The 16,418-nt window shown below is 36.2% G+C and overlaps 1 protein-coding gene across 19 annotated transcripts in view; it reads right to left on the reverse strand.

The window, feature by feature from the left end:
- CACNA1D (calcium voltage-gated channel subunit alpha1 D) overlaps positions 1–16,418 on the reverse strand; it is a 188,890-nt gene that overhangs the window by 57,683 nt on the left and 114,789 nt on the right. For 8 of the 19 annotated variants that reach the window (XM_040568767.1, XM_040568764.1, XM_040568766.1 and 5 more), the window contains exons 15-26: positions 15,003–15,123; positions 13,811–13,925; positions 12,963–13,032; positions 12,275–12,344; positions 10,912–11,056; positions 9,001–9,130; positions 5,841–5,900; positions 5,701–5,760; positions 2,308–2,414; positions 1,089–1,176; positions 482–589; positions 260–312 (exon numbers count right to left, since the gene is read on the reverse strand). In XM_040568767.1, the coding sequence (XP_040424701.1) occupies positions 260–312; positions 482–589; positions 1,089–1,176; positions 2,308–2,414; positions 5,701–5,760; positions 5,841–5,900; positions 9,001–9,130; positions 10,912–11,056; positions 12,275–12,344; positions 12,963–13,032; positions 13,811–13,925; positions 15,003–15,123 (1,127 nt within the window). The remainder of the gene's footprint in view (positions 1–259; positions 313–481; positions 590–1,088; positions 1,177–2,307; positions 2,415–5,700; positions 5,761–5,840; positions 5,901–9,000; positions 9,131–10,911; positions 11,057–12,274; positions 12,345–12,962; positions 13,033–13,810; positions 13,926–15,002; positions 15,124–16,418) is intronic. The other 11 variants (XM_040568771.1, XM_040568769.1, XM_040568773.1 and 8 more) reach the window with 3 other exon arrangements.

Consider the following 16,418-nt stretch of genomic DNA (forward strand, 5'->3'; position numbering starts at 1 on the left):
AACTGCCATTAGTGAAATATTAAATAAGACCTCAGATTATTCCATGCTCTATTCAAAATAGTTCATTTTACTCCATCAGCAAGCTCATTTTATTCCCTTGATAACCTGTGTTGACAGCCTTTATTTTTTAAAGTTTCCTGCTGGATGTCAAGATGGTAATTCCAATTTATACAAACCTGAACAGCCTGTCACACATGCATGCTACATTTTAAATTACTAAAAACAAAAGAACACTTTCTTAGCTCAAAGGAATTCTCACCGGCATTCCTCAGGATTCTGTTTTGCCTCATCAGTGCATCTGTAGAATTTTCCCTATGTGTAAAACAAGAAAAACAATGATAAAATGCAGAATAAACAAAGTAAATGCATTTATACTATGACTGGTTCAGATGGGACCAGCCCACTTCCAGCAGCAAGCCACAGAGAATTCAGCTCAGCTTTGCTCTTCTTGATGAAGTGCAGATTTTGAGAGTTTGCTTACCTTGAACAGCTGCACTCCAATGCAAGCAAACATGAACTGCAGCAGAGTTGTAACAATCATGATATTACCAATAGTTCTAATAGCCACAAAGACACATTGAACAACATGCTGGAAAGAAACAAAAAAGTTAAACATAACTTGTTATTTAGTAGCATCACTAAATACTACCATAAGAGTAAACACCTATTTTATCGCATTTAGATTAATTTTTCAAACTACCATTTTTGCATTGTCAGTATTATACCTGCTACCACACTTAAACTTGTTTTCTAAATTTGTAAGTTTGTTGAGATAGACCTAGCAGCACGTATAGATTAAAAAGTGCATAAGCACTGTGGAACAACAATGGAAATATTGCTGTGATATGTTGGTTCACAGCAAGTGTTATGGTCAAATCTCTCCATGGCAGTGGTGTTCCTCCACATATAAACTGCTGTAATGGTGGGCACAATCTGGCCTAGTACATTTAAGAATCAGGAACTGATTTATGGTGTTGCCCTGTGACCTTCTCCAGGGAATTTTTCTTGTGCTAGACTTTTTAACCTGAGGCAGTATTGAAGAATAGGGTCAACAGAAACATAACTTAGAAAAAGATAAAAATAAATACCTTAAGTCCTTTTGCTCTGTTTATTGCCCTTAGGGGCCTCAAGACTCTTAAGACTCTGAGGATCTTCACAACTGAGATAGCACTTGATCTGGGGAAAAAAAAGAAAAAAAAAAAGAAAAAAAAAGTTTTTCTGTTACTTTTAAGGTAACTGATTTTACTTCTAATAACAACGTTCTTGCAACTTCATTATACATGAAAATTTGAAAAAATATATCAAAATTTAACATACAAGATTTTTGAAGCACTCCTTTACTGATTCTTATTGATACTAGAAAATAGTATTAACCTCATAAATACCATAAGGATAATTTTGATTTCTGGAGCAACTTGGGAATTAACAGCTCAGAATCTTGTCTGACACTAATACAATTAAGTTTGGTCAGGAGAAGAATACTCCCCAAAGTATTTTTTCCATGTTGACAAGCTCTTTCAAAAACAGTGTTTAAGTACTGTAAATCCACAAATACCTGAATTTCCAACCAACTGGATTTAAAAAGATCTAATTCAACTCACATTCTCTTTAAGTAGCTACAACTGCGTTTTCAGATAAAATAATAGTAGATAGCCCTTTAAAGAACACGTTGTGAAACTGAAAGCTTGCATAATTGGTAGTACAAGCAGAATACAAATTGGGAAGCAGCTGACAGACACCCAGCCCTTGCTCTTTTCTAGGTCAGTAAAGGCTTCACAGATGATTCTGAATGAGGCACAACTGCTCATGCAGTGAATTAGTAAGCACCTTCAGACTCGTATGTTCTGCCTCATCCAAAAGAAAGAAGCAAAACATATCTTCACTACCACTTTCAGTCCTGATTAAGGTACAACTTCTCTCCCCTTCAAATTCTGTCAGGTTACATAGCCCAGTAGGGCAATGCCAAAAGAACAAGCTCATAGAACTAGACTGTACATGTGGCAATAGCACAGGGTAACCTTCTGAAACTAATAAACCTCCTGAAACTCCAGGAATTACTTGCTACACAGTAGTGTTGTGGTGCTCTTCCTTGTTCTCTTAGCAATAGCAGGAAGCAGGAATTTGTTTCCAACCTGTATTAGTAATGAGTTACAACACTCTCCACGTAAAGCATTAATTCATCCCATTCCCAGCCCTGAATACTGATTTTGCACATCTACATACAATGGCAGAACAAAAGGAGCTGGAAGATTGATTTCAGTATAAAACCCCAAAGCAAAAATAAATTGTTCACATTATAATACTTACTGAATACCAAATGATACCAGAGAAACACCCACAACCAGCAAATCCAGCAAATTAAAATAATTCCTGCAGAAGGACCCTTTATGAAGGAACGCTCCAAAAGCTGTCATCTAAAAACAGAATTGTTACATGTTTACTCTCCATTTCAATTTATCAAAGTGGCATTTAGGCTGTTTACAAGACACTTGCCTGGAGTGTGAATGCATACAATAGCATCTCACCTTCTAAAAGGAACTGAGATAAAAAATCCCACTACATATGTTAACTTTCATTTAAATCACAATATTCTGCTCAAGCAACACAAGCAAATGTGTTAATTGTTTCTGATGTCAACAAATGTTGTACTCATGTAAGAACTGATCTTACTGAACTGATTGGGCCTTTTACAGAAAAACGACTAAAAGAACCATAAAACTCCCACACTTACTAAACTATAAGGACCAGATTCTGACTCTTAAACATTCTTTTTGTCTTGAGAATTGAAGGAGCTGAAAATGCATTGCAAAATCCTGAGAGTAAAATCTGGTGCAGAAGCAGTACAAGGCTGTTACAAGGCAGCATCACATTGCTGTTTTTCTCTTTCACACCAGAGATGGGTTAAGATAATGAGTGGGTATCTTGGAAGACAGTGTACGTGGTGTTTGTGGTACTGGGGACTAGGATTCCTCAGGGTAGTGGAACAACAGGTAGACTGTCCTAGCTCACTTCACTTCCAGTTGTATAGAATGTGGTTAAACTAATTAAAATCTGTGGGAGTTAAGCACTAATATAACTATATAAAGATGTATCAAGCCTACATCTATCTACAAACATCCATTCACACTGTAGTATGTGATCATTTAACTGTATTTAACATAAATACTCCCATGAATGTTAAAATATATGGATGTAGAAATACAGCTGAAGTACTCATCATCCCATCTTTATATGGGAACTCACGCTTCCATCATTACAAATCGCAGCAAAAGCATTTGACTAAAACTGTTCTACAAAAACACCATTCTATCCTTTGCTCAGGTCAAGGCAAACCCTAAAGCAAACACGAGGTAGGGAGCATGGCCGCACAGCCTTCAGAAGAGCCAATGCTGGAGAGCACTCACTGAGCTGAGCGCTGTTGCTCTTTTCCTCCTGCCTGTAATTCCACACCAGTGGGGACTGGTTTAAATGGTGTGGGATTAGCACAGCTGGGGCAAGGTTAAAAGCACAAAGCTGTAACCTGGCCTTCACTCTGACGTTTTCACATTTGCCAAGTACTGCAAACAGGATGGTAAGTTAGATTTGAAAGCTATGGAGGGGTTACATAAGAGAATTCTTAAATGCTTTAAACTGATATTGCAGCTTTTCTGTTACTCATATCCTCACTCATAACCTCAACAGCATATAATGTGGAAACCCTCATGTCTACAGAGCAGGCAATAAAACAGAGCAGAGGAAGACTCTTCACGTGTGTTATTCTATTTTAATACTCGCTTTTTTGGACATGTGCAAGTTTCTCCTCTGCAGCTGATAATATTGCCACTGGTTATCTTCTTATCGGTTTCACATATCTTTTGACTGGAAAATTAAGGAATGCTATTTTTCCTACAGATCTTGAATTTGCTCTCTGTAGAACACACACAATTTCTGTATGACTTGGATACTGTCAAAAGCCCAGTGCAGAACCTAGCAGGGAAAACATGGAGGACTCAAGCCACAAGCAAGCAAAGCCGGAATCTGAGACATGTTAGAAAAGCAGGCATGTATACGTACTGTCCGCTAAACTTTTTATGGTACAATTTATTTTCTTTATAAATACATGTGAGTACACTGCCAGGCGGAGCTTCCTGGAGAAAGTGGAGTCAGGAGCATCAACATTTTGGGCTCTGATTGGGCTCCTTGTTTCTTTGTAGTATTTCACAATGCCAGATTTCAGTAGCTCTGGTGCTTCCTACTTCCCTAGAATAACTCAATGTCAGAATCTTTTGCAGTCAGTAGGAACATTTCTTAATTCATCCAGTTGTGCTTGTTTTAGGCAGAATTTATAATTCCTCTGTCTGTAGAGAAACACAACTACAGAAGCTATACAAACTGCTGCTCAGAGCATGTGGGTGGTCTATTGACTCTCTTCTGCCACAGAAATGGCACTAACACATTTAGTATGGCTTCTCAAATTCAGAGTTTGGAACTAATTTGTTCTAATGCTACAAAACATTTCAGTGCTTCATTCTTTTCTTTATTTTGTTTTTTCTCTTGATGTGAAAAATCTGGATTCTTTTTTCTAGAATGTTAAAAATGTTACAAGATTTACCAATTTTTTAGCAAGTTCCTCACTGCTGAAAATGAGAAGGGGATAAACAGAAGTCTGTGAGAATATCTCCAAGCATAAATATAGTCTACTACTTACAGTACAGCTTATCTTGTAAACAGCCCAAATATTGCATCAGTTAGTATTAATCAAATCGCATTGTGAAGAGTATGCACAGCAATGTGAGCAAAAGCTGGGAGAAGAGATTTTGTTAAGCTTAATCCTCAACTGGAAATGTAAAGTTTATGTACAGATTCTTAGTGCACCAGAAATTCATAATTGTATAGATCGGGTTTACTCAAGCAAAAGCTTATGGTGAATATGCACTGAATTAAATTTTTAAGAATTATACAAAATTCTCTGGAAAAATATTAACAAATTAAAAAAATATATACTTTTATTGCTTTGTTCAACATTTTCCCCACGTGAACCTAACATGCTCAGTTATACAGCTTCTTTGCCAAAATGAGATTTACACATGTAAAGTCTGAGTAACCCCAATGGATATTCTCAATAATCAGTACACAAACTGTACATTAAAATGCCAGTTTTGAACTCATGCATGGGTAATACATTTAAGCAAGCATATTTATGCCTTTCTGTGTATTTAAATGTATGCCCAAGATAAGATAAATGCAAAGTATCTTAGTATACAGATAGATAAATGCAAGATATCTTGCAAGTCCTATTGCAAGAAAATAGTTATCTATTTTATCTCTGTGAATATAGTTCAGCAAGAGAAATGAGAAATTACATGCTCCCTCCTTACAAGACTGATCAACTCTTTTTAGAAATGCCAGAGCAGGGAGAAGGAAAAGCTCATGCGCAGTGTTTTTTTCCTTTTTCTGACAACTGTAAGTTTTAAAGGGTAAAAAAAAAATGAATTACTAAGTTGATGTAATGATAAAAAGTCAGCTTCTACATGCATCCAATGGCAAAAAATAACCAATCAAAACTATAAGAAATTGTCAAATAAAAAAAATCCTCTTCTTTAAAAAAAGTTTAGCTTTGATCGCTTAGAGAAAAGGCGAAGAACATTTCAAGTGCCTTTTCTTGGCAGGTGACACACAAGGAAAATCCTTTTAAACAAACTTCCTTTAAAACCCTGTTACCTTCAAAATGATCTCAAATGTAAACATACTAGTGAAGACATAATCTGCATACCCTAGGATCTGGAAGGTAAACAAAAAGTTACAAACATTATTGCTAAAGCTGCTTTTGAGCTAACAAGGATCAATTAACAATGCATTACCTTTAACAGGATTTCAACAGTAAAGATGGCTGTGAAAGCATAGTCAAAGTAACCAAGTATCTGCAAGGTATAATATGTGCCACAGTAAGAAATCCATCTATTAATAATTTTTTACAATTTAGACCACATGCACAACAACACCTGAAGAAATCTAAATAGGTAAATGGGGAATTAAGTCAATGTAGTTTAAAATACTAGCTACTGTGCAACCATTTTTGTTTACATAAAAAATTATCAGATGTCACCATAGTTAGATATGAGATTTTACCACAAAGACCCAGTAAGTGAGACTTTCTTTCAATTCAGACTTTCCTCTGTCAGCTTTCACAGGTACTTTCTTCAGCCTTTCACAGAGATACATGATCTTACGAACAAGAGAGATGTTTACTATTAAGTTAGCTTTTTTTGTTGTCATTACTGTATAGACTGATCTAAAGTGTCACAAAGCAAATTAATGAATAACTGAAATAATTAAAATCAGCACTGCATCTATTTTTTCTGAAACTTGGAAGATATAGCAGTGATTTTTTTTTCCTGGAAATTTAGAAGAACCCACACCTGTGACACGCACAGTGACATGCAAACTTTTTAAATTATTTTGTATTTCATACTGAATTCTCTATTGTCAACAGGAACATTGCCATATATTTCAATAGAACCAGGATTTCACCCTTTCAAGGTGGCAGTACTGCTAGCACCTAATTTAGTTATTGCCATGCACTGCAGTACTGCACTAGTTTAGTTTCAAGAACCCAGCAATTCACCCAGCAATCAGTTGTACACAGAAACATGTTGCCTGTGGTGCAGCAGATAATAAAATGGGAAGGAGGAATAAAATAAAGAGACAACACGCAAAGGAAATATTCCTATTAGATCAGATAAAAGGAATTTTTCTTTCCCATGTTCAGATGAATATATCCTTCTGTCCCTTTCAGGGGCTGAAAGAGTCATATATGAAAGCCATTCAACAAAAATTAGCAGTAAGGAATTCTAGAGTTAAAAGACATGTTTTAAAGCCATTCCATTTTGTTAAACTTGTTTTTTCACTCCTGTACTATGTCATGAATTTCAGCAGAGACACAGAAGAGACACACTCATCATGATGGTTAGCTACCATGTTCAGCAGTAGCAAGTGTGTCTTGATCCCTCAAGGACATAGCCCATGTGCTGTCCATTATTTTGGAATCTTACCACAACCTTCAGTGATGAGCAAACACAGGATATTCATCACAAAAAGCAAGGACTGTCTAGAAGCAATGATATTTGCAGAAGGGATAGCATGAACACTCACCAGAAGGCCATAATATTGAACTTGAGTGCCAACTGGAATAAGCAGAGGCCACCCTTGTAAAAACTTAACAACCAACTTTTGCATCATATTTTTCAGTGTTTTTGAGTCTTCCACCTACCAACTCACAAAGTCAATGCTAAGCTCTCTATTCTGTCATTCAACAGGAAGTTCTTTCCCTTGCCAAGTTGGCCATTTGAAGGAAACATGATCATTGAAAATAATAACAAGGAAAATATGCAAGTCTGGTGCATTTGTGAATTTTTGCAAGAGGGCAATGTCTTCTCAAAATCACTCAAACATTTTACCTGTTAGGTAAAGGAATAGGAATAACCTCTTCAATTACTACCACTCTGGAGTTGCATCTTCCTAGCACTCCTCTGGTTACAAAAAGAAATACCAGCCCTTCAAGCCATTTCTACAGTAACTATTTCGGTATTGCTCACCAGGTCTGTTTTGTTCATCCACTATCATGATATATTTGTAAGACTGCACTTGTTCAGATTTACAGATATGGAAACAACACGGCTCCACTGAACACTGCACAGAGTGCCTTTGTGCTTTGACCTAGTTTTACCTTTGGAGAAAGTATTAGCTTTTGTGCTTTTTTGTTGTTGTTGTTGGTTGATTGATTTTTTTGTTTGTTTGTTTTGTTTTGTTTTGTTTTTTAATAATGTTACTGAAAAAATGTTCAGGGAATGTCGACAGTCCAAAGAAGACTTCAGAGGCTGCACGTATACCAGCAAGAACTACAGGGACACAAGAGCAGAGCAGAGTATGAAAGTAATGTTGAGGACCAATACCTCCATTTTACCTACATATATGTCTGTTCTCATTACATGAACTCAAGTCCTGTTAGTGGTTAAAGTGCATTTCTCAGCTTAGGTTTACCTCAAAGCAGATGATTTGAGTAGAATGTATCTTCATTACATAAGATGGCCATTTTGGCCTGAGAAGTTATGGCACTAGTTGAGGCCAAAAGGAATTTGACGTGTTTAACAAATCAAAAGTTTTTGCATTCAGTGTATGTGTTGGAGTGTAAATTTCAGCTTCAACTGGAAGGAATCTAGTTTGTGGACCCTGTGACTATTCTACAATGCAAAGCCAAAGTTGGGCAGCGCTGAGATGTGTGTCAAAACTGAAGACAAAATCTGAAGTAGAATGGTAATTCTTCAGATACAAAAGATTAGCACCCAGCCTACTGTCAACTTGTGGCCATCCCCACACCTTGAAACAAAAAAAGTTTGGAATTTTGATAATGCACGTATTTATTTTTTGATTGATTTTGGAAGGTCTTTCTGTTGATGTCCTGTTATGGTTTTTTTTGTTTGTTTTGTTTTGTTTTTTAATGTTTTGAGTTCAATTCTCAAGCTTTTCTCTAGAAGGAGAGGCTAAACAAAAGCTGCATTTTCCATGTAATTGCCCCAGTAGTTCTTTACTGGAACCTTTACTGACCTAGTAGACCCATCTTGGAAGATGTGGAAAAATTTTCTCTAACTCCATGGCTATCTCTGCAAATCAATAATAAGACAGGAGAGGACTGGAAGTTCTGTCCAAGTCCCCACAGACTATTACTGGTTCCATCACCTCAGCTATTTCATACCTAATCAAAAGCATGCACAACTCACAATAACTTGATAGGCTTACTTCACCACTAATACAAAATGGTTCTAATACCTATGATGTTCCAACAGTAAAGTTACTTGTCTTTAAAAGATTTATGTCTTTTACAGAAAAAAAATACTTGTGTATGACTTGAAAAAGTAAAAGGAAAGTTTCTTAACTTGAAAATCAAAACTCAGGCAGTAGTCCCAAAGGATTGTTATTCTGTGAGGAAATATTAATCTTCAGACATAAAAATGATGGGCTTACATTATTTCTAAAAGAGTGGCTGCGAATTGGATCTTCTGCTGCTAGGGAAACACTGCTCAGCATGATGAAGACAAGGATGAGATTGGTAAAGATGTGGTGATTGATGAGCCTGTGGCATCCCACTCGAATTCTGCAGAAGAAATACAAAAATATACTACATGTGCAAATAGAATTCAGCAGATCGCTAATACAGATTTTCTATTACTTTGCCAATGCCAATGGAACAGGGGAACCATCAGCAACTAAAAAGCAGTGTATATGCTGAAGCTATTGCTATGCCTTATAAAAATTTAAAAAATTCGAAATCCAGTCCACCTGTTGTGAAGGCGCACTTAACAAAGGAATCTAAGTGAAGTAATTTCCCAGCAGAATGGGAATTTTGAATGTCATTAGAAGTTCCAGTGTTTGTATCACTGCACATACATAAAGGACAATGTCAAATGGGCCAAATGCCACATGTTAAGTCATTTCAGATCCCAAGTTTGATTTGACATTTATTAAAGCTGTCAAAAATATTAATTTGGTGAAATGTTGTTTAGGATGGAAATCTCATTGTGTTACTTAAAGACTCCACTTAAATCAGAATCTCCTCGGAAGACTCTTTTTTGCAGAATTATAGGACAAGTGAGTGTTGAATATTACAGAGCTGCTACAAGTCAGCCAAATATGACGAAGTGGAACTGCACATATGCTTACAATCACTGAGACCAAGGTTACTGAGCACTTCACTGGAGTTGGTCCAGGATTAAATTTGCAAAAAGGCAGGATCGGGTTCTTAACTGTTGAACACCAAAGTTGTCTGAAATATTGTTCTGAAGAATAAGGAGGCTCTTAGTAAAAATTTACTCTACTGTTAAGTAGATTATCAGCGTACAGTGTATCTCAGTTAAGCAAAATTTTGGCCTGAGAAACTATAGCACTACTTGAAGTCAAAAGGAATTTGATATGTTCAGATCTAGTGATTTTTGCATTCAGCATATGTGTTCTTAAAATTAACAGTTTAAATAGATGTCTTTCCAGTTTGTCTGAAAATTCTGAGGAATGTTAGATAGCCCATGTAATCAGTAAGATACAAGACCAAAACATTGTATCCTGATCCTCATGCTGTCTTTTAGTCTTACCTGTGATAACCTCTACTACTGAGAAGACAGTATTTTCCCATACCAAATAACTTTTAAAATCCTTTCTAAGACTACTGATAAAATTGCTATATATGAATGTATCAGCTATCTTCAGTCCTGTAGGAAATGAATTCTGTTCACTTGTTCACTTCTGTCCAACAATCAGTAACAACTTTTACTGACTATTGAAGCTTGCTTTCTTCATCGCTATAGAACCTGAAATGTTCTGGAGTTAGACATTGGTGAAAGGTTCCTGTTCCTTCCCAAATCCAACTACTATTTTTCTTGATTTTTTTTTTTTGTTAAGTAATTTTCTTTCTCTTCAGTGTTTGCTTGAATCTGGAAAAATACTGTCCCCCTAAGAGGAATATATATATCCTTTCTCCTTTTCACTTTCTCTCTTTCTTACTTTCTCTTCTTTCTCATCCTTACAGCTACAAAAAGGTACCATTCTTCCTAGGGTTTCCAGGAATCCTATCTCATGTAAAAAACACTCACTTCACAAAATAAATAGCTAATATACATTAAAGAATACTTTTCACCCTGATGAAGGCTTGATAGTCTATATGTAAAAGATGCTGTCATCTTTGACAGTGGGAAGCAAAATAATGTATATAACAAATTAGTTTTATTTACCAAGTCATTTACAAAATTGTAGGAGATATACCAATCTCTATCTTGCTGCAGACAGATACTGCAATTCTTTCCTTAACCTCACACCTCATTGCAAGGAAGCCTGCGCCTTCATCACCTGAGAAGCTAAAACAGTATTTTTCAAAATGGTATTTACGGATTGGTGCTGCTGAAAATGAAGAAGGCACTCCCTTCAGGGATTGGTGTTATTTTCTCCTTCATATTTAGTTCTGATATTCTACGGGGACGTGGGCCTGCTGGTACCTCTGGTTCTTCCTCCTCATCTTCTTCGTCTTCACCTACTTTAAATTAAACATTTCTTTTACTAGGAAAGAAAAAAAGACTATTTTTTTTTTTCATAACAATATACAATTTTATTAAAATATATATGGCTCACTGGAAAATTATATATGCATACCACAATTCTAAAAATCTATGAACCAATATGAATGAATCTATGAAAGTTCCTAAGAGATTCACCCCAGAGTACTGAAGGAGTTAGCAGATGTCCCTGCTGACTGGAAGCTAGACAACACTATACTCGTCTACAAGAAGTGTTGTGAATGGGGCTACATCTAGTTGGCAGCTGGTCACTAGTGGTGTTCCTCAGGGCACAGGCCTAGGGCTGGTTCTGTTCAAAGCATTTATCAGTGATCTGGATGCAGGAGTGGAATGACTCTTAGTGAGTTCACTGACAACGGTAAACTGGGAGGTGCTGTTGATTCTCTGGAGGGATGATAGGCCTTTCAGAGGGATCTAGATAGACTGGAACATTAGACAATCAGCAATGGGATCAAATTCAGTATGGGTAAGTGCCCGGCACTGACACAACGCTGGGACAGGGCAATGCCAGACACAGGTAAAGACTGGGATACAACTGGCTGGAGAGCAGCTCAACAGAAAGAGATCTGGGAATTCTGGGTGACAGTAGGCTGAGCGTGAATGAGCCAGTAGTGTCCCCTGGCAGCCAGGAGGGCAAACTGCATTTGGAAACACAGCATAGCCAGTCAGTCAAAAGAGGTAATTCTCTCACTATAAATATATTGTTGCTGCGGCTTTACCTTTAATATTGTGTGCAGTTCTGGGCTCCACAATATAAAAAGGATATTAAGGTAATCAAAAGGTAGGGTAAAATCAGATTTCTGTATTAGGTGTCCAGATAATCAGTCAAAACTTATTATTAGACAGACATGTCCGCTGGACTAGAAGAAGCTAAAACAAAAGTAACTGAACACCTTCAGCCCTGGAATCTCCTTTTTTGCCAAACATTTTAGAATTTGCTCTCACATCCATGAAAGGAATAAGCCTGGCAGTTTTCAGGCTCACAGTATTAACTCTCATGTATGTACGGTCTAGGGAACTGAAGAAAAAGGTCATACTTCACTTACAGATCCATTTATCCAGTGATAACAGCACAACTTCACCAACTTCAAATGAATTGATGCAGTGTTCAGTGAGAGCTACTTTAGGATATTTTAGCAAACTTAAATGCTCTTGTCTTCTGGCTAGTATTCACATACCTGGTACATCACAGGGTGGATAGGGATCTTTATCCTCATCCTCTCCTTCTCCATATTCAGCAATTGTCACCTACGACAATGAAAGAGATGCACAAGGAGAAAAATAATTTTTCATATAGCTTTCTTTGTGTATAAAACTTATTAGAAAGCAAAACAACTGAGCCCCTGAAGTCAAGAAAGTCACCCCCATGTTTACTTTGAGTTTTTTTGAAACAGTGTAACACAGAGAACAGTGGAAGAAAACTAACATTTTAACACGTTTTTATAAGATGATTTTTATATAATATCCACATACTTCTACCTGTGTATATTATAATCAGGATATAACCAACAGATTTGGTTAAAAAAAATATACTAAAATCATTTGAAAATTCAAATAAGAATTTATCATTCACTAATCTCTTTCATTGGCTTTATCTGGCAAAACACATACAGGGATCCTAAGGTGATGTCAATTAATTATTGCATGCTCTAAGAGGTCCCCTTCTCAGAATATCAAAATCAAAAGGATTTTCTGGGCTAAGAGATTCTGCAAGGATGCAAAGCATCAGAACAGTTTCCTTTGCCTAGAAAAAATGTATGGACGATGAATTCATAAAACAAATCACAAAGCACAGCAGGCTTGAAAAGTACTCCTTAGAATCAGTGAAACTGCTTCTCTAAAAGACACATTTTAAAAAATAAACACCTTACTATCCTTGGGCTTCTTTTGGTCACTTTCTGCCTTCTCACTTTTTTTATTTTCCAGACTCTCCTTTCTACAAAATACAAAAAATATATATATAAAAATTAAAAAATTACAATGCAAATAATGTAAAGACAGAAGACTTAAAGTGAACTATACCCATTCTATATACCAAACTATATATATATATATATAACTATATATATATCAAACTATACCCACTCTATTCAGAGTATACCTAAACATATTGTAAAATATTTAAAATTATATTTAAAGCAGATGTCAGAGCAATAAAATCTATTGCATTTGAATGCACTACATCCATTTAAAACATTATCATTTTGAACATATTGCAGAAGCTAATCCCCAAAAAATGCAATGCATGATCATTACTCCTCTCTAGGTGGATAAATTGTGCCCTTGGACTCAAATAACAACTTGCACTGACTTCAATACGCATGCACTGATCTCACAGAAGGTTGTATTCTTCTCTGTATAAGGGTTACAGAACTGATTCCACAGGGCAAGAACAAATTCACTGGCAAGAACAAATACATTCTTGTTCTAATTGTGCAATAAATCCTACTATTGTAATGTTTAAATATCAGCTGGCTTATCATTATGTCCTTAGATGACCCTATTTTCCCAGTCAGTAGCCAAATTTTATCTAAAATTATTTTAATTGGGTGTTACTTTAATGTCAAGGTAAATTCTTTCCTTCTTTTTTCCTGAGTCCAGTAAATTTTAAAGATGGTGAAGGCATTTATGTAAAGAAAATCCTTATGAAAGAATTAATTCCTTACTTTCTTCTTCCCCTCTCCTGCTCATTCAACATGCCTGAACTGTTTTACCTTGCATTCTTTTTCCTTTCCTTTTCTTCTGCTTCTTCCTTCTGAGCTGTATTTAGACTTTCAGCATCTGCCAAGTTGTCCACAGCAATGGCCAAGAAGACATTTAGCAAGATATCTGTTTCAAATCATTTTAAGGACATTATGCCTTACCACACGTTTAGTTTATTATCAGCGGAAACACTGACAATGTGAGAGAGATAAAACCCATGTTCCCAACCTTAAGTGTAGAGATGTGTGATGCTGGAGTGTAGTACAAATAACACTCATTTCATGGACCAGAATATTACCACGTGTAAAATCATCAGAGATCAATTAGGGTCACTGATTTTAAAATAGCAGAATATTTGATGTATTTAAACAAACAAACAAAATAACTTTATGCTTGCCTGATCAAGTTTTAAATACGAAACATTGTTTTGTAAAAGTCAAGACTGCTCAGGCATTTTGAAAAAAATATTTTTATAATGCCCTGTCTTCTGTGTCTATAACAATCTCTATCAAATTCTGCACTTCAGTCCATATCAGTTAAGTACAAACACTGATTCAAGTACCGTATAGTACAGAAAATCGAATATTTTTGCCCTTTTATTACCTCCTGACCTTTTAAGAACTTATGAGAATGACACCAGCTTCTTTTGCTATATGGGACCAAGGGAGTATTTCCAGTGTACTCAATGCAGGGAAGGGAAATGCTGCTGAAGACTTAATCCTAACTGACTTAACATTTCTCCTTGTAGATTTCTCTCATCTGGTCCCTGCACTATACAGTGGATCGCTGGCTCCACTGTCAGTATGCGTAAGATTTATCACAAGCATCAAAAGGATGAACGGGAAATTACTGTCATAGAGATTGGACTACATCCGTGCATTTTGAGGAGAGATGTCAAATAGAGACAAGCAGGTAGAATAAGGTTTTTTTCCCACTGAAGGAAGAATGAAAAAAAATTTAGTGGTTTGGTAGTGGCTTGAGATGCACTTGGAGATCACTGGAATCTCATCTGTTAGGAAATGTAAAAAAAGGGAATTGCTGTACAAAGAACAGTCAATTCAAAGGACTTAGCACATACAGAATGGGCATTCATATCCACTGCAATTTACTCCCTCCTAGAGAAATTTTGCATATGCCCCCAGTATGGTTACACCCTGCCACACAGTCCCATTTGGAGAAGTTTCCAGCGAGCACAAAGGATACAGTTACCACAGATGAAGAGGATAATGAAATATATGCAGACTATCATGCCTGAAGATGATGGGCCGCCATATGCCATTATGCCATCGTACATAACAGCATTCCAGTCTTCACCTGTTAGGATCTAAGAAGCAGAGACACTGTTAGTACCCCAATATCAAAAAGAGCAATAGAGGATTATGTTTCCTCTTCTCAAAATACACTATAAAACTAACTTTCTGTATACACAAAGCAATACCATATTTTTTTCATTAATAAGCATTGTTTTAAAATTGCTATTTAAATAAACACCTCCTGAAAGCCTGGGTTTAAATCTACTAGCTTTTATTTTATGGTAAGTAAGTACATCACTGAACTTCAAAAGCAAAAATAACAAAAATGGAAAACTAGAATTTTATTGATTTGGGCATGCAAAACTAAGAGCCCTAATTTTCAGTAATGCCACAAATCTGATGATGCCCCCATGTTCAACACTCTTGAAAATCAAGAGTCTCAACTCAGTATTTGTTGCAGATTCTCTTTTCAAAAACAGTGGTCACAAACCTTTTCTAGTGTGTCATTTTTTAGTCCTGTAAAAGAGTTTTCCCAATTTTGGTTTTAACTAGGACCAGTCACCTTATCATAAATTACATAATACACATACAGTACCAGTATAGTTTTTGAACTGGTATCTATTTTAAACTGAATGGAGCTCACTGCTGTGGGAGAATTACATGATTTTCTTATTTACTATGGTTTCACATAGTTTACAATGTGACAACTACACTTCCGTACTGCTACAAAAATTCTGATTATTATGAGAAAGGTTATAGGGGGTGCTTTATATATTTTTAAGTAACTTAAATAGTATCAGTTCTATCCTGGGAAAATAATCTCATTCCAAGTAATCAAGTGACTGTTCAAGTGGTAGGCGTGCCAATTTCTGAAATCCATTTATGAGAGCTAAATTTATCATCTGATTTTCATAGCTGTTGAGCACCCAACAGGTTGGTTGCTCCAGAGCATATTCTCAAACTGAATGAAGCCTCATTCCTTTGAAAATCAGGCATCCTAAAATCTGAATAAAGTCCAACTTTGCAGAGTTTGAAAGTATGGTCTTAATTTTTTAAAGGGGCAATGTCAGGTCAAATGTGGATACTTTTCTCTTAAGGAGATTTCTCATTAAGATTTTGTTAAGTTAAAATTACTTGAAAAGGTTTTTAGCTTGCTCTGGTCGGCCACCAGATGAAACATCTACTGAGGAAGCTGACACAGAGTTGAGTCTTACAGGGTCACCTTTAAACATTCATCTACAATGTCTGCAACCAAACACTGTGGTAAGCTGAACATGAAAATGGCTACAAAGATGAAACTGCTATGCCTAATTACAGTGTCCAAAGAGGGAAAAACAAAAAACAGAAGCATCAGAAAATAGTGAAA

The sequence above is a fragment of the Cygnus olor genome, chromosome 10 (assembly GCF_009769625.2).
Source record: "Cygnus olor isolate bCygOlo1 chromosome 10, bCygOlo1.pri.v2, whole genome shotgun sequence".
Lineage (NCBI taxonomy): Eukaryota > Metazoa > Chordata > Aves > Anseriformes > Anatidae > Cygnus > Cygnus olor.